The sequence below is a fragment of the Limanda limanda genome, chromosome 11, assembly GCF_963576545.1.
Source record: "Limanda limanda chromosome 11, fLimLim1.1, whole genome shotgun sequence".
Taxonomy (NCBI): domain Eukaryota; kingdom Metazoa; phylum Chordata; class Actinopteri; order Pleuronectiformes; family Pleuronectidae; genus Limanda; species Limanda limanda.
In genome coordinates this window covers 26571659-26595526 of record NC_083646.1, presented here as the reverse complement: position 1 = coordinate 26595526, position 23868 = coordinate 26571659, and the positions used below count along the sequence as shown (strand labels likewise).

The following is a 23868-nucleotide window of genomic DNA, read 5'->3' as shown; positions in this document are numbered from 1 at the left end:
GGGGAAACACTTTAAACCATTTGTATAAGTCTAATATTTTTTTTGCATATATCCATTATACAGGTATCTCTAAAAAATATGTCTGAAAATGACTTTGACTTCTAACAAACAAAGTTAATCTTTTCTACTTTGTAAAAAGAAAAACTTTCACTGATGTCCATCATTAACCTTTTCACAATATATATTGTAAATAATATATCATTAGGAAGTCACTCATAATCAGCATGGAACAATTATTACCTTTTACCTTATTCAAGTTCAGAGATGTGTTGTGGAATTCAATGAATGTGAAGGTGAAGTTGTTATTGCCTTTCAAGCCTTTAGGACACAATTGAGAGAATCATTTCTTCTCAAACTTTGTGGTAAGATGTTTCTGTTAGTTGCACATATTTACTTTTCTAGTTCTTTCTATTTCCCTCATGTTTTTATTGTTTGCTTTTCTTTGTTGAGGGTCAAGAAAAGAGGATGTCACACCTTGTATAAGCCCTATGAGACAAATTCCGATTTGTGAATATGGGCTATACAAATAAATGTTGATTGATTAATTGATGAAATTATTAAAGTCAAGTGTTTTTTTCACCTTATTAAGACAGTTCCTCATTTAATATTTTCTGATACTTTCAATGAACAGTGCTACTGACACTCTGTGAGGAAACATGCGTCATCACTGGAAGATAAAGGGTTTATATTGCTCTGTCCCTGTGCACCCACCTCCTCCCTCTTGTTTTCCTTCTTTGACCTCCATCAGTCTCCTTGTTCACACCTCCCTCTTTTCATGCCTCCACCCTGGCAGCAGCCAGTGGCCGGATACATTATGTTTTCAGATTGGCCAACTATACCTCCTTGCCATTCTTGTGAACGTGATATCTCAAGAACGCCTTGAGAGAATTTCTTCAAATTTGATACAAACATTCACAGAAGGTCAAAAGTTCAAAGTCATGTGATCTCACTGTTTTCTGAATGCGATAAATCAGGAACACCCAGAAAGAATTTCATTGCATTTGGCTCAAACATACACAAGGTTCAAGACTCAAGGATGGACTGATAAGAAATTGACCAAAGTTCACCTTAAGTACGGCAGTATGAATGCCTCGAGAGACTCCTTTAAAATTAAGAACAAATGTTAATTTACAATCACAGATCAGATTTTGGTGGTCAAAGGTCATAGGTCATGTGGCCCACAAAATACTTTTTTGGCATTTGGAAAATAATATCTCAACTATGCCTTTAAGGAATTTCTTCTGATTAATTATCTCTTGGGCTCAAAGATTGACTCATTATATTTCTGTGGTCAAAGGTCAAAGGTCATGCTAATTCCATATGAGTGGAAAGAGATGTATTTAGACTGTAACTTGTCTGGGTGACAGAGGCATACAACCACAGTTTGGTAATTGCTGTCCACCTGTCTCTAACCAGGTGACAGTGAGCATCAGTGCAGTGTGTCGCGGCGACCTCTCCATAAGCCTGCAGTCTCCAGGAGGCACCGTCTCACTGCTGCTGGACACACGACCCAATGACGCCTCCACTGACGGCCTGACAAACTGGACCCTGATGACTGTGCACTGCTGGGGGGAGCAGGCACGAGGATCGTGGAGCCTCCAGGTGAGAGAAGCAACCTGCTGCAATCTGTTTCTTTGCTTTTTCATATAACGACACCCATTAGCAACACCTAGCTGCCGCACTACTGTATTTTGTGCTTGGTGTTAACGAGCAAATTTTAGAATGCTAACATATTAAACTTAAATGGTGAAGGTGGTAAAAATTACACATGCTTAACATTAGCATAGTAACATAGTCATAATTAGCATTTTATTCGAATTGAGTTCAGTGGTAAAGATAATTTTGTGTTTTCTATTTTTCTTTACTATTGTTTGACTTTAGCATGCTTTTAGCATTAAGCATTTTTCTGTTCCACTTTTTGGATACTCTGAAAAAAAAAACATTGCACTAAAAACATGTGATCCATTCACCTGTATATATCCTCAAGATGACCTACAAAAATGTTGATTTTATTAGCTTCTCTAATGCCTTGATACAAATTTGTATACAGAGAAGAGTTATTACTATAAGTCCCGTGTAACTCTGCTAGCAAACAAAATCAACCAATACAAGTAATCTTGGCAAAGGTTATTTACTAATTGTCACATAGCCTCCTGCATGGAAACCCTATTTCACATGATATAGAAATTATTTGCTCTGCTTCACATTGTCTTCCTCCCGTAGCTGTGGTGTATAGAAGTTTAAAAATAGCCCAGCACAGCACAGTTCAGCTCAGCTTGGTTCAGTTCATTTTGCCATAGCAATGTGAATCATCCTCTACTTTCATCTCTGAGCTTCAGCCAAGCATGGCAATCTTCATTTTCCTCCCCGCACTCTTCCCTTCCTGTTTTTTTTCCCTCTCTCATAAATGTGCTGATGTTTGATATGGAGGAAGCAGCTAAAATGGAAGGGAAATTAAGACTGGAAGGTTAAGTAACCTTGGCCGGGTTTGACAGACACAATACTGCCGACGTCTGATTAGAATCCATACTCACAGACAGTAGCGCACTGAGGTCATTTACTGTATACGTGTGGGTGGTTGCAGTAGGGGTGGTGGGGGGGCTCTTTCTGTGTATGTATTTGTGTGTGTGTATGTGTGCAAATAGGCGTCAGTCCTTGTAAACAGTTGGAGGTTTATAGAGAAAAAGCTGTGAAGATGAAAGACACCCACCCCCTGTCCTCTATCACATACCTCTTCCTGCAAACACACACACACACACACACACATATTCTCTCTCTCTCTCTCTCTGTCTCTCCCACGTCCTCGTGCAGATTTACTGTCCCCTCTGTGACCAATTACCAGGACCCGGTGTGTCGCATGAGATGGGGAGGAAAGACCGTGACGCTGAGCCGCATAACGTCGGTGCTGCTCATTATCGGAGGGCCAAGACGAGTCACCGTGATGCTTGCAACACGAATTAGCGCTCGCAACTGACGTGCTGCATGCCTTACCATGCCACTAATCAGCAGACACACGTACACACTGATTGGTTCAACACTGGTTGTCAACTTTACCATAAATTAGAGAGAAACATGTTTACACACAATCATAAATACAGGGCGCCAAAGTGTTACAATGGTTGATGGTAACATGCTTCATCTTGAAATAATGTCCAGTACAACCCAGATTTTGAATACACTGAATATCTCTTTTATTACAGATTACATATCATGGCTCATTCAAAGTTTACTTCTACTAACGGTTTATTATTGACTGCTAAGTCCCTGATACAAGTACAATAATTTGTCAAATTACCTTTTGGAAATTGCCTCTGACAAGCAGCCGTGCCAATTAAACCTTGAAGTGTTTAGATAGCATAGACAGAAACAGAGGACAAGAGCAGAGAGACGGACAAACAGAGGACTATTAGAAAAGACAGAAGGAGGGATGGGAGAGAGTTAAGGGTAAACTATAAAATTGAGGACCTGGGAAAAGACTTTAACTGGACTATCTGCTGGATCAGTGTTTGAAACCTCAAGGGCAGCGGAGGAGGGGGCACGAGGAGGAAAGTCTGTGGAGAGTCTATATTGATTCGTTATGATGACAATTGTCAAAAAAAGTGCTGTGGTGCTGGTGGAATAAAAGCAGGACTGAAGTGAAAAGGGAGCGAGTGTTATGGCTCGAGGCTCGGCTGACCTTCCAGCTCTGTGAAGGGGACGAGACCGCAGGGCTGGGAAAACTCTCTCTCTCCTTTCTCTTATCTGCTCTCCTCTGTGCTCGCTCTACCGCCATCTGTGGTGCCTATAGGCTCTGCTCAGTGCTTCTACTGTTCATCAGAGACAATATTGCTCTGAGTATTGAACAGTATGGAAATTCCACACAGCACTTTGCAGTATAAACCACTCCGACATGATCTGAGAACAATTATATATCAGCATCAATGGTGGATATAACGCTTATAACTTCAATTTAATAATAAGCAAAAGAGAAAAATCTTAATCCAAAAATGTTATTAGGAATTTTCATTTGTTAAACAGTTTCTCAGACCAATGTAAATTTGAGATTTTGGAGCCTCTTTTGTAGAAATTTAATTGAAATGTTAGAGAGAAAAATAATAAATTAATAAATATCAATTTCATGAATGATATCAATGACGTTAATAATTAAGAGTAGATCATAAGCAGCTAAAAGTAAATTAGATACTATTTTGATCCAGTTTTAGTTTTAAAATACATCACCTCTGCTGCATTTACACTTGATGTCTCAGGCCCTGTCCCAATTCCTCTCCGCCACAAGAGAGAGGGCTAGAAATACCCTTTCATTTTTCTAGTCCTAGATACACTGCAGTTGAAGGGGTGTTTGAGGGCCTAGATGGCTTTATGATTGTGTGTAAACATGTTTCCACAGAACAACACTACCCCTTTACAGCCAAATGAAAAAAACAGGGGTTGGGCCAAGGGGTGAATTTAGACAGGGCCCTCTCAAGTTTTCGAACCCCTGTCGCCTGTGGCACACTGGACACGGTAAGCCAGCAGAACGGCTTGCTTTTTATTTCCGCATCCATTTGAACAGATTAGACCTGGTACCGGCTGCTGCTGTGGTTCAGCCGTGAAAGCAGTGCTGTTCTCAGCAGAATAAACTTTGATCTTTCACCACATTTTAAATGCTCTGTCGAATATTTCTGAAGACAAATACTTATTGTCTGTAGAATATGTCACAAAAGTGAACGTTTGCAATGCTTCCTGTACCCGTTTTCAAAATAACTCTCCAGTGTTTCTCCTGACTTATTTCAATCATTTGTTTTAAAAAGTTTTTTATTTTGAAATATTTGCAAGAGCAGAAGATGCATGGCTTCATAGTGTATAATACTCTCTCTCTCTCTCTCTCTCTCTCTCTCTCTCTCTCTCTCTCTCTCTCTCTCTCTCTCTCTCTCTCTCTCTCAAACACACACAAAACCATGTGACTGATGCGCAATAGGTAAAAAACCTTCTCATTCCGCACCACTCGTTGGGATAAAAAAACAGAATGTTATGTATGCTTGATATGACTTATCAGTCTTGACTCTCCGAATCTTACTTTTTTCCAGATTGACACTGATCCAAGTATATCATTCTTTGGTCTTACTGCCATTGCTGTTCATATAATTTTTCATATAATTTTTTAGAAACTCAACAACCAGATGTTAATAATCTTCTCCCTGTGTACAGCGGGACATGCATGACCAGTGCGCTGTCATTTGGACTCAAAGATGAACTGATTCGATTTTCAGTGATGAAAATCTGTTTTGCTGACCAAATGAATCTGGACAAAATGTATGTAGACAGAAACTGCGCTGGTTGGCGGAGGCATCCAACTGCAGTACAGTACTTCTAGTTTTTATGTAGCAAACAGTATTTTAAATGGTGTCTGCCTGTAGCTCTACTACATGCTCAACTTTCAGAGAATTCCACAACCACTAACAGCCAAATGCACAAAGATAAATTAAAATATAAAAACACACGTACACATCACTCACCTCTCTAAACCACTCTCCATGGCTCAATGCAGAACTGCCCACAGGGAGATTATGTGTTTTTTCTTGCAGGTTTGTTTGTTTGTGTGTTGTGTGTAGTAGGGTGACAGCGGTCTTTGAGCAGAGACATCTCTGATTCCCAGAGGACTTGAGACTCAAGATGACTGCAGCTGTTGGAATATAATGGCACTATTTAGCCTGCAGCACAGTGGTTGCACACAATCATACACACATACACACACACACATACTTACATACACACACGCGTGCGGACACAGACACACACACACACACCCTTCCTGGTCATGACTGACAGATCACATATTTACCATCATCATCCATGGTGCTTCGTCTTGAGTCACTCCGATTCCTCGCCTCGTGTCTCCACAACAGATTACACAAACCAAACACACACAGTGATCAACTGATAACACAACAACCAGCGGATAATTTCAGAACTATGGAGTTTCTGCTGTGCATGTGGCTAATAGAAAAAATATCACTGGAGTTTTCTTTGGAAGATGAAAACTACTTCTGAAATATTTTGATCTGATTCGACAAAAGAACAATTATATAAACACTGTCTCTAAATGTCCACCCCCATAACAATGACCCCTATGGCAAAAACACAACAGGTTTTTTATAGTTTATTTCACATGTGAATAGTCATATTTGAAGATATTAAATATCAACACACAACATCAGCTTTAACAGCTGAAGTGTGAAGATACCATATCTGTGTCATATAAGGTTATCAGTGAAAACGTATCAGATGATTTTCTAAAAACTTAAAGTATAACAAGGGTAATCGCTCAAAGAAAGACTCAACAGATACTAGATGTACCCCTGAATGCTTTTTAAATATGATAATATAACATTGATAGGAATAAATAATGACAAATTCCTATTTTTTTAAACATTTTTGATCATTTATTCCATAAGCAAGCTACAAACTTACACTATTGTAGTGCTGTTAAAGTGGATGTCAATGCAGGTGGTTACAGCTCAATACACCGATTCTTTTTTAATACAAACGGAAAGTAAGACAACTACAAATAATTAAGAAACAGATGAGGAATGTTGAACATTCTGCCTCATTTTAAGCGGTGATATTAGTTTTGATTTATGAATAAAGTTGTATTAATTTCCAAGGTAGAAATATAATTCGATGCGCTGTTGCTTACCTCTAGTAAACAAGTGTATAAACATCTCCAGACTTTACTAAACTCAAACACAGCATCAAGTTTGCCAGGCACACTGTCAAAGCCTCCATAGCTGCAACAGTGGAAACAAGTTCACTCGCACATTCACACAAATGTGTAATCTCACCCACAAACATATACATACACACAGACACACACACACACACGCATACGCATACGCACACGCACACACACACACACACACATACTCACTCACTCTGGCCCAAGGTGGATTTCTAGAGGTGCATACATTTGCATATATCTGCATGTTTAATGAGTTTAGGGAGATCAAGCGATCCGAGCGGCCCTTTGTGGGTATTTCTTTTCTTTTTTTTCTTTGTGTGTGTGTGTGTGTGTGTGGAGGTGGGGTGGGTCTCCATGTAAATATCACCCACTGTGTGTTGGCACCCGTCACAGATGGTCGGGGGCGAGGGCACCCTGTAGGCACAGGATACCTATTTCTGTTTGTCTGTGCGCTTTGTGTGTGGCTGGGAGGCAGAGAGAGTGTGACTCTGTTTTTGCACACGCCTTTGTTTGTGTGTGTGATTGTGTACCACTGTAGATGGTTGTATATGTCATTTACTATGTGTGATTTTGCAGTGTGTCCATGTCTTCTTCTGTATGAGTTTGTATTTGTGTGTGCACTGTTTCTCAAATTTCTCTACGAATTTGTAGGGACTGTGTGTGTGTGTGTGTGTGTGTGTGTGTGTGTGTGTGTGTGTTTGTGTGTGTGTGTGTGTGTTTGTGTGTGTGTGTGTGTGTGTGTGTGTGTGTGTGTGTGTGTGTGTGTGTGTGTGTGTGCGTGCGTTCTTGCGTGCGTGCTTGTGTATGTGTGTGTGTGTGGAGGGGCACAACTGTGTGTTCGGTTGTCTGTATTTAAGCTGGCTGCACTCTGTGTGTGTGCCTGCATGTGCATATCTCCCAGCATGTAGTGCGGCTGTGATGGCCCTGTTTTGGGTGATTGATGTGTTGGAGGGAGCAGCGAGGAGCTCAGGTTGGGCCAGAGCCTCCGTCTGACACACTGCTGCTTCCCTGCTGCTTTACATATGTAGACGCAGCAAGACTCCTCCTCCCCTCCCATCTGACACCGGCTCCCGCTCCAACACAACCAACACTCACGGGTTCTTTTCAGGGCTTTATTTGGAAGCCTCTGTTTATTTATCATGTACTCCAGTATTGTGCTGCTTCCTGTTTCACCTGTTTTTAAATCTGATGTTGCCCAGTCCCAGTCCCAAGGCGTTAAAGTACTACAGGCTTATTTATTTAGACTTCGACATAGATAGGTTGTGTCTGTCTTTTCTCCACCTGTAATTATTAAACTTAATGACAATCAAATACCATTTAACTGCTTCAGTTTCAGGTTTCAGGTTATTGTTCGGGCTGACTCATCCCCACACTGTCATGGCTTACTGGAACATCGTTAATAGTACTTATTGTTATACCATGAACAGGACTGTCAGGTGATTACCACCTAGTTAAAAAGAAGATTTAGCTTTTTTGCTATAATATACGATATATATATATATATATTCTCAGCCAGTGCCAGAAATCAAACCAACCACCATCCAAGCACAAATACTCATTATCTTTTCTCTAATTTGCTCTCAGCCCAGTGAGATCTCTTAAATTGATTTCTAAATATTGTCTTTCACGTTGACATGTGGGACTGCCGCCCCTCCTCCTTGTAGCAAGTGGTAATCTTTTAATTGGTAAATTAGTATTGTTCATCTAAAGAGAGGAAATCAAAAGAGCCATAAGAGAAAAATCTTAAAAGTCACAGTAGGTGATGCTGGAGAAAACAGCAAAAGTTGATTTTTAAAAGACGGCAGCTGACAAATATTTTCATGTTGTTGTTAGATTTTTCCATTTATTCATTGTTTTCTGGATTTCAGGAGATTTAACAAAAATACCTTTGAAATAAATTATCTACCTTTAATTTAGGCAGATTTAGTTGTTGGTTATGTTTCTACAGGATTTGAAAGTTACAATAGTGCCTTCTGCTCTAAGATGTTTTCCCTATTTTCATCTCACTTCATCTATCATACTTTTCCTCTTTCCCGACCCGCCTCTATATTACCACCTCTCTCTGAACTCCTTTCTCTTCTCGGGCTCCTCCTGTATCACTGGTTCTCACTTTCCTTTCCCTGACACTCAGTTGTTTCTATATCCTTCCATCTCTCCCTTATCACTAATCCTCCCACTTCTCTCTTTTTGTTCCTCAGTAGTTTCTCTCTCTGGCTTTGAAATCCTTTCCCCTCTGTTCCCCTGCTTCTGCTAATCCTTTCATTTTCTTTGTCTCTCTTTTGTCTAAAAGTCAGTTTAATTTCTCTTTTCTTTATGCCCTGATTTTTTTCTCTCTGATTGTAGTTCTCACAGTTTTATTCCACTGTAGTGGAACATTATTTGAATCATGCCATAACAAGAGATATATTTCTCCTTAATTACTGGTCAGTTATAGGCAACTAGTAGCCAATTTATACAACGATAAAGAGCACATATGTTTGATATCATCACCAAACATGACATGATATTTGGGTTGCATTGTGAACTAATGGAATTCAAAAACACTATTCATAGATTTCAATGGCTCTTGTGTTAAGTCGCTTTATGTTCAAAATTAACTCCAGCTCAAATAAAAACAATCAGGCAGCTGAAAAACACTTGACTCATGAGGTTTCCCAGCGACAGTGGGGTCACAGCTCCTGGCAGAGCCGTGTCGACTCAGTAGAAGGGCATGCTGGGAGGCTGGAGTGCATGAGAGGCATATCGATCTACCTGTAGCATCCAGCTGTTTGTTTATCTAACAAATCAATGCAGCGCTCAGCTGGGGGCTGCCATGCCTGGCCGCTGGTCTGCTTAGAGAACTCACACATAACACTCTCACACACATGAATACATGGCACTCAGACCCTTTCACTTTAAGTAAACTTTATTGTGTTGAAGTTTTAATTTTAAATGGAGAAATTTGATAGTTTTGCAGGTAAATCTTAGATTAGACTTTTTATTTGAAACCTTTCAAAAATCAAAAGCTGAAATTTCCAGTCAACAAAAATGCTCCGACCTTTTGCTGTGGTACTCCAGATTGTGGTCAGATACTTTCTCTTTGATTAAATTATCATTGAGATGGACCTTGAGCTTAACTGGAGCATACATGTGGTAAATTGAACTGATTGGACATCGTTTCTAAAAGCACAGACCTGTAAACATAGGGTCCCAGAGTTCACACTGCATGTGAGGGCTTAAACCAAACCGTGAAGTTCATGAAACTCTCAGACCTCTGTGAAAAAATTGCACTGAGGCATAGATCAGAGAAAAGGTATAAAATCAAGTGTTTCTAGATGCATAGAGGTTTCAATAATCGTGAGATGGAAGAAATGTATAAACACCGGTACTCTGTGTAGAGTTGGCCATTCAGACAAACAGAGAAACTGGGCAACAAGGGCCTTTGTCAGGTTGGTGATCAAGAAGCCAACAGCCAAAGAACTTCAGGCAGCCACTGCTTTTATAGAAGAGTTGCTTGATGGAAATCACCTGATACAAAGACAAATGGAGCCCACTCATAGTTTAAAAAACAGCATTTAAAGGATGCTGAGAGCATGAAGGAAGATTGCCCAAAAAATGAACCTCTTGGGAAGAAGTCCAAGCCCTCCACTTGGCAAAAAGCTGAGACTGCTCATCACCTGACCATTCTTGCAAGGAATCATGGTGGTGGCAGTATCATGCTGGAGGGACAGGTCATAATCAGGAGGGGGATGTATCTGCTCCAGACTGTACTCGACCACTGGGACCAGAGTTGACCTCTCAGGAAAACAATGACCCAAAGCAAACAGCCAAGATGATGCTGATGTGGATATTGGACAAATTGCTGACTGTCCATGAGTGACACAGCCTAAGAGACCCATAGAAGCTAGATCACAGGTGCTTCACATCCAACCTGACTGTGGTCAAGAGGATCTGCTAAGAAATATTTGATAAACTGCCCAACTTCAGGTGTGCGAAACTTATACACTTATACACTTACCCAGACTAAAGACCCAAATAGGTAATTTCTGATCCTTCAGATTCAAAGACAGATTGTTTAATACATTTGATAATAACTCTTAAAATATATTTTCACTTTGTCATTATGCATTATTGAGTGTGAATTGATTGTCAAAATTGGCAGTTGTATTTATAATGAATTCCCCTAAATGTGTAAGTGTGCAGAATGTCCTCCTGACCCCTTCACTAAGAACAACTATAAGATTTCAGTCACCCTCAGTGAAAAGCCATTTGATTCTGGACTCAAGCCTGACTCACATGTCATGGGACTCAAGTCCACGTCCCTTCGATAACTGCCAAGATTACACTACAGGATATCAACCTAAAGGCAAGAAAACTGATTCAGCATCTTGTTTTTGTTTCATCCATAACTTCTATGATGTGTTCTCTGACAAATACTAGTGCAGAGCATCTCAGTGTGCACACCTGTAGAACGTGAAGCTAAAGAGAACTGAGGTTGCTGCCAGTGTATTTACCAATGGATCAATGCACAACACAAGATTTGCAAAACTGAATAACAAGCTTCAAACAGTGACAAAATATATAGTAGTTATTTTGCAGGACCGGCTCATTGGTGACTACATGACCATATCCTTATTAAAAGCCATTTGAAAATTATCTCAGTCATCAGTTCTGTACATAAAGAGCTTCCCACAATGACCTCTAATCAGAAAGGAATGTGTCCATATGAGGATGAATAAAAAGACATATTACAGTTCCTGTTAGATGCACTTACTGAGACACAAACTCTTAGAGGTACCACCATGCCACTGAACTCCTCTAGGCATGTATGGATGGGTTCAATATTATCAAATTGAATGAAAAGATACAAATATTAATTTAATTAGAATGACTTGTGCTGAATTATTCCTTTTAATTTTTAAGCAAGTGCCAGAAGTCCAGATGTGGGCGTACAAGCCATCACCTGCGTTTCCTCTACTATTTACAAGTGAAGAACAGCTCTTCTAAGAGACAGGATTGGCTTTTTTTTCTTGAGTTGATAAAAGTTGGATCGGAGTTTAATAGAATAGTTTTGTGAACAAAGTTGAATAATTTGAACTTCAGTCATCAGTGATTCCTCTATCTCTTCTGTAAATGTATAATATTAACTTTTGGAAGTTTTCCACATGAATCATTTCATGATGCACTTGCTAATGTGTTTGTTTCTAGGTGACTGACCACAAAGGCACTGTGCGGGGGTGTGCGAGGCTGACTGAAGAGGAGGCAGCCGGAGCCGTGCTCGCTGTTACACTCATCCTCTATGGCACCTACCACCCACACCAGACCACGCACGGTAAGTGTCAACCACTTGCTGAACCTTGAACTCATGCAAACTTAAGTAAGCGGAGGCACGGCTACTGTAAAAGGTTTGATTACAGCATCCACTGAAAGCCAAGTAAACTGATGTACAAATTCATGAATGAATTGAAAAGAACAGCAAATTTTGTGTGTGGGTATGAACATTTTAATTTCATCAATCCCATATTTTTCTGTGAAAAGTGGAAGCAAGAAGCCAAACTGACCTTACCCTCCTCTCCCATGGCCACCTGCCTCCCACCTGCCATCTCTGCTTCCTTGGCCTGGGCAGTGTAGAGGAAGTCAGTCGAGCCGCTGACCACAGGGACTGTGATGTGTAATTACAACGTGACCCCTGGCTGCCCCTCCCCAATCCCACCCCCACAGTGTGTGTCAGCTCCCCCGGTGCACACACCTCGTTAGCCGCACCGGCACGAAGCCACAGCACCGTCCTCCCTGTCCCTGTCGGGGGTTTGGGGTTTGTTAGAATCACCGAGGCATGCTGGGAGAGAGACACTGAACCAGACTTTCCTGTTGCTCTCTGTCAACAGGAGTTCATAGTGGTTATGGAGGTCCTGGAATTTCATGGCCTTTTGAAAGATAGCCAAGACAGATAAGGGAACTTAATAAATTAGAAGTTAAAGTAAGGGAATCTGACTGATTGGATTTTTTATTTATTTTTTTACTTAAAACTGTATCCCCCCCCTCACCTGCATTTCAATTAAAAATTCAAATTTCAACAAAAACCAGAACACATGGAGGGAAGCACAATCTTTAGGGCAATAAGCATATCCAGCTCAGTGCGGAAACCCTGGAAAGAGATGGAGAAGTTGTGGAATTCAACCTGTAGGGCCACAGTGGGACCTTCTCTCCCTTTTCGTGCGCATGTGTGTGTGTGTGTGTGTGTCTTGCTCTGTTGCTCTCTCGTCTCTTTCTGTCAAGATGCTGATCTCTCTGTTGAGAAATCAATGGCTCTCCCCCTCCTCCTCTCCTTCTCTCCATCCATCCATGTATCCCCTCTCTATGCTCCTGGATCTAACCCAAGTTCAAGCTGTTAGTCAATCTGCTGTCTACACGCACACACACACACACACACACACACACACACACACACACACAGACAAACACACACACACACAGGTTCTTCCAGTGTTGCTGCTCCTGAACTTCACCTAGAGTCTTTACATGCTGATTGTTATTTCCAGTCAAATCATTAAGGTAACTCTCTGATGAAAGTTTGGGAAATACATTTTACAATACCTTATTAGAAAAAATACCATCCTCATGTCTGTAAGCTAATTGGGTTGCTGATTAGCTTAGTTTAGCAAACAAAGTGGAATTACGAGGAAATTGTTTTTGTTCAGCAAACGAAATACATGATACTTGTTGAGCTTAAGAGGTGCCACTATGCTGATTTTATACATTCTGACAGCGCTAAGCTAGCTGTTTAGCCTCTGCTTCCAGAGTTGTAAAATGGGATGACACGACTGCTCTCCAAAAAGGAAGCCAAAGCCTCTCTTTTCCACAGATCATAAATTCAACCTCTTCAATGTTAGTAGATGGGTCAAATACATTTTTACAAAAGCTGAAACTGACTCCTGATTGGTTGAGTGCATGTAACGATGAGATCTCACATTGTAGTTCTATTCCATGGTCACTACTGCATTAGACTATGGCTCCTAATGTGCAAGATGGCAGCATGTATATTCAAGATATTTTAATTTCATTTCTGGATAGTGGGCGGAAGTGGCGGCACGTCGTCCATTTTTAAATGGGACAGGGTTTAGTTTAATAAAGCATAGAGGTAATGATGTCTGATAGTAATAATAATAATAATGATAATAATAGCTTATCTAAACAGGTTACAAAGTGCTTCACAAAAATCCATGGCAAAAAAAGGATTATGAACTACAATAAATTGTAATTCAGTTAAATTTTAAGCGCAAAATCATAACATATTAAGGTCAGGACCTTAAAATGTATACAGAATTCCAATAGGACCCACAATGAGCAGCACTTTGGGGACTGTGGATAGAAAACTCCCTTATGAACTGGCAGAAACCTCTAGAACCAGACTCAGTGTGGCTCGAAACAACATACATTTTGGTTGCAATAAGGAGTTCAAACAACACAGTATAATTACAAATTGCATGTTAAAGATGCTTTTCTATCCAAAAAGTTTTGATACACCAAGCAGCCCACATGGCTTTCACAGTACTGCCATACGAGCCAGGAGCCAGCCAAGTTCGGCCTGTTTCATTGATAACAAGGCAAAAACACTTGATGACGCTAAAGTGCACCACTGACGATTTGACCTTAACATCTGCTGGCGGTCGCTAATAACTGATCACTGATAACATCAACTGATTATAAATTTTAAAAAAATTTTAAAAAATCTTACATCCACCACTAGTGCATCCTCCCCAAACTGAGAAAAAACGTTTCTTCATGAATCTGACTTTGTGCACAGAGGCTTTGTCACGTTGAAACAGGAAGAGCCAAACACAATGTTGTAAAGTGTCTAAAGTGTCAGAAGCATTAGAATTTCTCTCAGTTGCAAAAGGGGTTAAGCACAAAGCATGAAAACATCCACAGAATATAAGTATACATTGGTATAGCATGCAGAAATGTCTCAGGGTGCATTTTCGGTTTTGTACCATGTCCTTTAAGAGAACTTATTATTTAGCGTCATAACTGTAAATGCCTGGTCAGAGTTTATCATTTAGCAGGGAGCTAGTGAATGTCAGAATTTAGGGGAAGATCACTGTGTCTGTTTACTTTTATTAGAAACTCACCACTTTTTACTGGAGAGATTTTAATGATTTCTGTCCCTTTCCACGTCTACCTGATAATTATTATAGACCACACACATCCCAGTGGGAGTAGAAATTACCGAGCAAATAACGTCTACTGATTTTCTGTGACCCCTGTGTCCTCTGTTAAATCCTCTGCACCTACTCCAATCATTGGAGTAGAACAGAGATACCATTGCCATTTATATAAGGTACACTTAGCCCAAACTAAAGCAGTTTAATGAAACACCCTGAAATAAATCCTACCTTCATGCCCTGCAAACTACAGTCTCCAAAGTGACCATGAAGTTAAATCAACACTTGAACAACAACTGAACACACATAAACCTTTATAAAGAACAGGATTTATTGCAGGGCTGTTGTGTTAGACTGCATTTACTCTGGCTAAATAAATGAACTGTATATCTGCTGTTTTAACTGAAACTAAATTAAACAGATTTCTGGGCAGGAAGCACAAATATTATTTACACAACGCAGAGAAATCAGGGATTGTTAGAAAATAATTATTGAATCCTTTCCCACTTCTGTAACACTCAACACCTGCGGAATATATGGATTACATATAGAAAATGTATATTGGTAACTGATGGATGATTATGCCACCGACTATCTCATTACTCATAAAGAAGTGGTGAAATTTCACAAAAGCCCTTTAACTTGCTTTAATTTTTAATTGACAGACTCATGATTCCAGTTTTATGTATTTATAATTCGAACATGTCCCTATTTATATACCAGTCCGCACATTTGCTGCACCAAAAGTTATGATGCTGGTGAAATTGTTAAAGACATGTTTGTAAATTTAATTACATGTGGAGAAAAAGTAAAACCAACAATGCAATTAATTTGTTCTCTGCCTACATCCTTGATGTTTGCTTTGTGCCAGTCCCCCCCCCTGAAGACACCACGTGGCGAGCCTTACACTCCCCATGTGTAGGATGAAGCTGCAGCAGCTCCAACCAACCCGGGTGTCTTTTGTGATCCAGCTTCATCCGTGTGTTTGTGCGCGTCCCTCCACCTCTGTATGTGTGCGCTACCCATGTGTGTTTATTTGGTGGCTGTGCGGGAAGCGAAGGTAAATTGCTGTGATTATGTGGCAGTAATTGAACAGGGATGGAGTGTTTAATTGAGTTGTTGTTTCCTGATGTTTCTTTGTAGCAGGAGCTGCAGCGCTGACAGGTGCCTCGTCTCGCCTCACTGAGATGAGAGTTTTTTTTATATACCATCACATAGGCTTTGTAGTGGGTGTGTGTGTGTATGTGTGTGTGTGTGTGTGTGTGTGATGTTTTTGCTGGCCCTCTGTGTGTTTTGGCTCAATGGTGTTTGTTTGGCTGAGGAATATGTGTGTGGGCTTTACTGTTTCAGCAGGTTCAGGAAAGCGTGGGGTTTGAGAGATGCTTCTCTGAGCTCTGACAAGTTATACCCAGTGTTTACAGGGACGTATAGTTTTAAATCTCTTTGTCTATTTCAGAATCGGAAAAACTTAAATGATCCCCAATAATGAGAATACAAATTATTATTGTTGTAATTACTATTGTTCTTATTGTAAATGCACTACAAGTGTATAGGTACAATGTTCAGAGTCTTGCTGTAGCAAAGTAGATGATGTCATACACGGTTCTCATGTAACCAAGATGGCGTGTGAGAACTCCCTGGACTTGAGGTTTGGACGTAGCCCTACTGCTAAACAGTTCATGTCTGTATGTGTCTACCTGCCTGTCAAAATGTGAATATTGGTGCTTATGTGCATGCATGGTTGTGTGTGTGTGTGTGCGTGTGCATGTGCGCGTGTGTCTGTGTTTGTGTGTTTTTGTGTGTGTGTGTGTGTGTGTGTGTGTGTGTGTGTATCACTGATCTGCCTCCTGGGCTCTATGGCCCAAATCAAATGGTAGGAAACATCAATTTAACCATCCCATCTCCTCCTCCTCCCTTCTTGTATAATTTCTCCTCTCTTCTTCCTCTCCTCCCCCCCAGCTCCTCTCCTCCTTCTCTCCTCCCTTCCTCGGCGTATTGCTCTCTGCGGAGGTGTGATTACGTTCCTCCTCTCAGCACCAGTGATCTGAGGGTTCAGTGTGTGTACGCGTGTGTGTGTCAGTGTGTGTTGTGTGTTTGGTGACTGGTTGGTGATCTGAGCAGCCTGGCGCTGGGTATTGTGCAGCGCAATTCAGCGATGATGTCTCCAGTTGAATGCCTCCATTCACAATTACAGCCTCTCCATTAGCTGCAGCCCACACCACCGTGTTGTTGTCTTTTCTTCTTCTCTGCAAAAAAAAAGCAATTAAAGAGGGACAAAAACAAGCTCGAGCACAAGCAGTGTACCTGGAAAAGGGAGAAAAAAAACAACAGCAAGGGAAGGGATGTTGGAGTGGGACTATGATTCTTTAGCTGGGGTTCACACTACACACTATCTCTGTTTTACTCTCAAGGAAAGCCTCCAGGATTTATTTGAACATTCACACATGACTGCCAGCTCCTCTAGGAGACTCACACTACTCAATGTCGGATATGTATTTTGGATTTTCCTCTCCTACTGTAAGTGTGTGTGTCTTATATTTCCACACTTAAAAGGATCAGATTTCATTCACAAGCATAGGAAGTCTAGGGAACCCCTCTAAAGGAGGACATTTCTGAGCTGCTGCTAAGAAAGGAGCAAGTTTAGGTTATAAACTTTGATGGTGAAACATTAGTTGTGTGATTCATTGTCAGAACAGTGTGTGAACACAAAGAGTCAACAGCTGCATGCACAGTTTCAAGCAGCTTTATTTGTTCAAAAATATATAAATAATATTGAAAGATAAAACGTTTTATAGCACTGCAGAATGTTTCTATTTATTTCATTTAGCAAAAGAAACAATGCAGTACATGATTGATGGTTTAATGATTGATCATTAAAGTTGTAAGGGTGGTTTTGTTTGCTTGTAAAACAGCTTTGTTAAAGAAACGCAACTGTCCTGAAACACACAAAATCCCTGCAACTCAACCATTCACATGTGTCTCATCTGTCTCTGCTTCACACAGCTCAGCCCTCATGTGGGTATAGGCAATTGCAGTCCTGTGTGGGAATGGCAGAATCTACCACAACCAATAAAAACATTACATGGATAATTAAATACTGAATGAAAATACAGTTAAAGGCTATCAATGAAAAATGCTTTTAATAAATTATGTAAATGAAACAGAATAACATTTTATGATAGTTACTTTAAATATTGCACAAAATAGACAAAAATAAACTTCACAAATACTGACACGTTCAAGGATTTCAAGTCTGCCAAAGAGACCCTGAAAACCTGTTCCTGTTTTTGTCCCATTGTCGTTATATATTCAACTCTTACATTATCCCACTTGATGCATTCATAGATCTATTGTTTATTTTTATCCTTTGCAACATTTGAAATACTTGCAAAGACCTGTTACTTGGATCAAAACAATTCAGCAAACACTTAATCTAAGCTTTCTCTCTCTATCTCTCTCTTTTAACATCAGAAGGACCCCCGCAGAGCATTGTGTCCATGGGGTCACGCCACCTCGTCCCTCACAGGGGGGTGTACCAGGGGGACCTTTACCCGCCTCTGTGGCTCATTCAGTGGATCTACCAAATGGAGAGAGACAGAAAGGTGCAGGCTGCTGATATCAACGTACCCGCCAGACCCAAGGTACAGTACTGTACACAGAGCTGGAAAGGCACGTTTCACACATCGCACACACTGTGATTTACTATTCCAATAAATCACTGGCACCACCTAATTTCCTATGGATTTCAATTTCCCTCTGGACATATCTGCATTGATCAACTTCAGGTGTAAGGATGTGCCAGGCGTCGCTCACTGTGACACTGAAGAATGGCTCACAGATCTTTGCCATTTGTGTGTGTGTGCGTGTGTGTGTGTGTGTGTGTGTGTGTGTGTGTGTGTGTGTGTGTGTGTGTGTGTGTGTGAGAGAGATAGCCTTTGCGTGTGCATAGGGGTACGAAAGAGGGATTTGTGCAGATGCAGCACTTCTGTTGAACACCGTCGTCACCATCAAGGCTTTAGGATACAAATCCTTGAGTCTGAGTAATAACATCTGAAAATGTCAGAATCATACAGACAGCGATAGGGATCAGACAGTTGAACCAAGACTTGAGATATTGTTATTCTGATCATATCTGCTCGTACACTGAATCTTCGCCTGAATATAAGGCACAATTAAATATAAGCCACGATTCCCCAACTGTTGTTATTGGAGAAAAAAAGGCGAGGGAATGACTCTGTTTTAAATTAAGAGAGCACCTTGTGGTCGACTTAATCATCTTCCATCTCAATGTTTGAACGGAAACTTATATAATTCCCCTTCAGTGTCCGGATTATTCTCTCAAAATCATTGAAGCTTTGTGTCTGTGTCCTTATTGCTGCATTATCAGGCCAACTACAGCTCTGACCGAATACCTGACGTCAGCCCTGTTTGTGTGCATGTTACTGGCCGACACATGCCCTTGCAGGGGTACATGGTCCCTGGGCCTGTAGATGAGTTTTGAGCCGGTGTTAGGAGGCAACGACGAGGCCTGACAACGTCTTTACCCCGAGTTACTCCCCTAGAGGCAGATCTGAATGGATCGTAGAGGCTAGGAGGAGAAATAAATTGGAGAAAAGGATAAATCGATGCTTGGCGGAGAGGCAAACAGACCTTCCAACCCCCGGCCCAGACACACACACACACACACACACACACACACACACACACACACACACACACACACACACACACGCACACACAAACACACACACACGTACCACAGCGTGGCTTTTTTTCCTTGGGCTGTATTGGATTGGTATGCAGAGCTGAGGAGAGAGACGCTCAGAAAAGACTTGGCCTACAAATGATGTCCTTTGTTTGATCCATTAGGTTGGGGGGTTGGTTGGTGGGTGGATGGGGAGGGTCGTCCCACGGAGACGGTGGAAGGGCTGGGAAACAAACATCTCTGTCTGTGAGCCTCTCTCTCCCCCTCTCTCGCTCTCTCCCTCTCTAACTGCTTCTCATCTGAGGGAGGAGAAAGAGATCAGCTCCAGGAAATGCTGGTTATCATCTGTTTCTGTTGATGAGTTAGAGGGCAGAGAGGATACACTGTCGGGTGGGTGCATTCCACTGTCTGAAGGATATTTCCAGGTTATTTCCACATGTGTGTTATTTTGTTCCTCATTCGTGTGAAGTTAATTCCTGACTATTGACAATACAGTCACATTGCTTAGAAACACGAGCAATCATACAGGTTTATCTTAATATGACTAATAGAAATGAATGCCAAAACTACAATCCAGAAAATAAGACCCCCAACCATCTTTGAGACTCACTTAACATGTTCATATTCTCTGAAGTTTCCTTGTAAGAGAGTTCAGTTCCAAGTCAGATCTTGTTAACTCTCTACGCTGCTGGTAAATGGCTTGTTTCAGCCAGATGAATGTCATGTGTTCGTGAGGGCCGCATCCACAAGATTTGAACATTGTATCAGCGCGCCTCATTTGCTATATAATATATCGATTTTATACAAGAAGAAAAACAAAGAACTTCACATAAAAGCCAACAAATTCAGCCCTGTCAGTCGTGGTATTTGGGGAAGCCAGAAATGTGACTTATTTCATCAATATAATGAGGATAGCTTGCAGGTGGTCAAAGTAGTGTGACAGTCAGGGATTAATGATGGAATATATTCTATTATTACCTTCGCCAAGGACATTATGTTTTCATCCGTGTCTGTTTGTTTTGTTGGTTTGTTTTCAATTTCGAGGAAACTAGGTGAAGGATACAGTATAGGTCCGCGAAGAACCCATTACATCCAGATTAGGGGGCAGATCCAGGATTTTCTATTCACTTTCTTTAGCAGTTGTTTATTTTCCCAGTTTTCCTAAGGGAATAATTAGTGGATCTTGATGAAATCGCACATTTAGGGGGCTAATATTTAAGAATAGAATATTAATTTGACATTTATTTGATTTCTAGAGGTGCCAACAGTCCTCACTAAATGAATTAATGCTTCAAATCAAACAGGTGTTTACCTCCTGAGAAAAGTGGTGCACTTCCTGTCGGACAGGCCTGGACCACTGCTGTGTTTATCAGTTGTTTGTGCCTGAGACCTGTTATCAAGTTCAGCAGCAAACTTCTGTCTCAACTCAATTTCAACCTCACTCTATATTTCTGCTCAGATTTGTTGCTCCTTTGCTGCTCTCTCTGTCTTACTTGTACCGTTCTCGGCTCTTTACCAGCAACGGCATACGTTGCCGTTTATTTTGGCGCTGGAGTTCTCTTTTCATTCCATGTCTTTTTATAGTTTTGTCGTTCATAGCGTACTCCCCGCTGTGCTTCTATTTTCATGAATGCTGTGAGAAATAATTGAAAGCGTTGTGTATGCTGCCGTCTGTTGCAGCGCCCTCACTTCCTCGTGCCTGGTAAATACTGTATCACTGAAACCTCTGCTGCAAGCTAACGGCTCAGGATTCCTTGCAGCTCTGGGACGTTAAAGCTTGCTGCAAACTTGAGCCCAGATCAAATCGTAACTGGTGTCTAAATGTCACTCCTGTGGACAGAGACAGTTTTTGGTTGATTTCAAATTAAGCAGTTTGTCCCCGTCTTGTTCCCTGACAAAACAGAGTTGAGTCAGTGTCTTTGAACTGTTCATGTCCTGTTTCTCTCCTCTTTTAATCCATGACATCCATAAGGAGGAGGAAAATGATGTCAAAGGAGTCACAGCCCCTGCTGCAAGTGGTGCTGGTGTGAAATACAACAGATGGAGGACCTCAAGGAGTCTTAACAAGCATGAACAATGTACCACAACAACTATAAATGAAATCATGGCTTTTTACAGTCAGACTAAAGGGCTACTTCACAGATTTATCTCATGGGGAGTACAGTAAAAAATGTTGATGTCATCAGATTTGGGGATGGAGACAGAAACCCTCATGACATGACCTATGACTTTCAGAAAGTTGATGGATACTTTTACAGTTTATGTTGTCATTGTATGGGAAAAATAGGAGAAAATAATTAACCGATTAATCGATTATTTAGTTATTCAATAATTTCAAACCTTCCGTCAGTACATGACTCCTCAATTACGTTCTGTCATCCAGGGTATTAACCTCAGAAACAGGAAATATGTGTGATTCTTCACTTTTTCACCTTTTATTCGTCTTTAACACAAATATGTGTTTCATCACCCAGATGTGGAAGATCCCTGGAACCTTTGAGTGTTAACAAGGCGCCAAATAGCATTGAACTACATCATCAGATGGATAAACCTACTTTAGTCAAGTTTCCAACCAAATGCAAATGAAACCAAATTTCTAGAACACGTGGATGGAATCAACATGTATTTTAAAGACTTCTGTTACCGTTTGAGGTATTTTATTGCATGATTGACAATTGACAGTGACTGTTTACTGTTTGGTAGAGTGAAAGAGAGAGTGAAAGAGATTTTACGAGTAAGATTCCATTTGGAACCAAAATACCTGTGCTCTTTATTTTCCATCTAAAACAACTGACAGTAAAGTTGTTCAACAGAAAAATATTTGAGAGTGATTTGGGGGATTATAGATACATTCTTTGCATTATTCTATTTTTCTTTCTTTTATGGTTTTACTTTCCATATTGAACCTTAGTTCCAGCTTCTACATGTGAGCATTTCTCTCTTTTTTATGTAGCCTGATAGTTAATTAAGTATCTCTGGCTGTATGAAAATGTCCTTTCTGTGCTTTAGAAAAAGAGCCATTCTGAAAAAATTTAGAATTTTCAATTAAACAGTATTGGTGAAAATATCATGTAGATTATCTGATCTTTAATATAATTGCTATATGTAACCCTAGATCAAGTTTTCTTGTGTCATTCTCTCATCACCCACTTCATTTCCAACAGTTACATCAGACGAATCTACGGAAGTCCTCCACGAGACCTGCTGCTGCTGTGAAGACATTTCAAGAGACTGAGACCATTCCAGCTGATGTGAAAGGAGAGATCAGACCCTTACCACTGCAGAGACTGCAGGATGCTGTCATGGTGGAGGTGCAGCCGTCAGACTCTTCAGATCCGGGGGGTGGAGGAGCTGTGAGCGGAGAGGCAGAGGAAGGGACGAGGGAATAGAGAAGTGAAGAAACAAATATGAAACATGGTCCAATAAAGACTGTTGTGTTTCACAGTGCAGTGGTCACTTGATCATGAATCAACTCCATTGTACTGCATTGTGACCATGTGGCCTCACCTCTGTGCCAGCAGAGATCATTTATTTTAGATTCCTAACTTCTCCACAGCCACAGAAACACACACAGGCACATTTGTCTCTCTATAGTTGTGAGGACTCTCATTGGTATTATACCTTAACTAGCTCCTAACCTTAACCATCACATCTTAATTACTAACCCTAAACCGCACCTAATTCTAAACCTAAAACCAAGTCTTAACCCTCAAACAACCAGCCAAAATGTCTCACAACACGCACACACTAACACACACACGCACACAAACATATAAATCCTTCCATGAAAACAAATAGTCCCGGGAGCAGGTCTCAGCACTCATCTGTACTCTTCGTTTGCCTCGGGAAGTTGCAAAGGTTAGTGAAAGATATGTTTGTCTTTTTCCACTTCAGTGAAGGGTGAATTCAGCTCAGTGCAATAAGGAATGGATTACCCATTTATTAAAGGGGCTGTGTCACTCCTCATTGAGTTGGACAAATAACAAATTAATTTCTAGCCGCCTAATTTCTCTCTGTTCTCCACTGAATTTCCGATAACGTTGAATCGCAAGCCTTGTGAGCTCCCTCAACTTTTTATCAATTCATTAAAAATGTGCCACTGCGGAGATGCTGCAGAGGAAATGCTGCAACTTTCTCTCCAAACGTGTCCGTAACCACCCTAAACTCTACACAAACAGACCAAGTGAAGTGTTTCACAAAAATTAAGATGCTAAACCAAAGGAAAAGTTTGCCTTTTTAGAATAAGCCAGGAACTTTTTGTCCGGTGCTTCCCAGTATGAAGCAAAGAATAATAGTGCCTTTTC

General features: G+C 40.7%; 1 protein-coding gene across 1 annotated transcript in view; it reads left to right on the top strand.

Annotated features, from left to right (window-relative positions):
* LOC133014610 (furin-like protease kpc-1) overlaps positions 1-22953 on the top strand; it is a 161983-nt gene extending 139030 nt beyond the window's left edge. Inside the window, 4 exon segments of the mRNA XM_061081874.1 lie at positions 1417-1602; positions 11906-12029; positions 18331-18500; positions 22729-22953. Of these exon segments, the coding sequence (XP_060937857.1) occupies positions 1417-1602; positions 11906-12029; positions 18331-18500; positions 22729-22953 (705 nt within the window).
* The last annotated feature ends 915 nt before the right edge of the window (positions 22954-23868 follow it).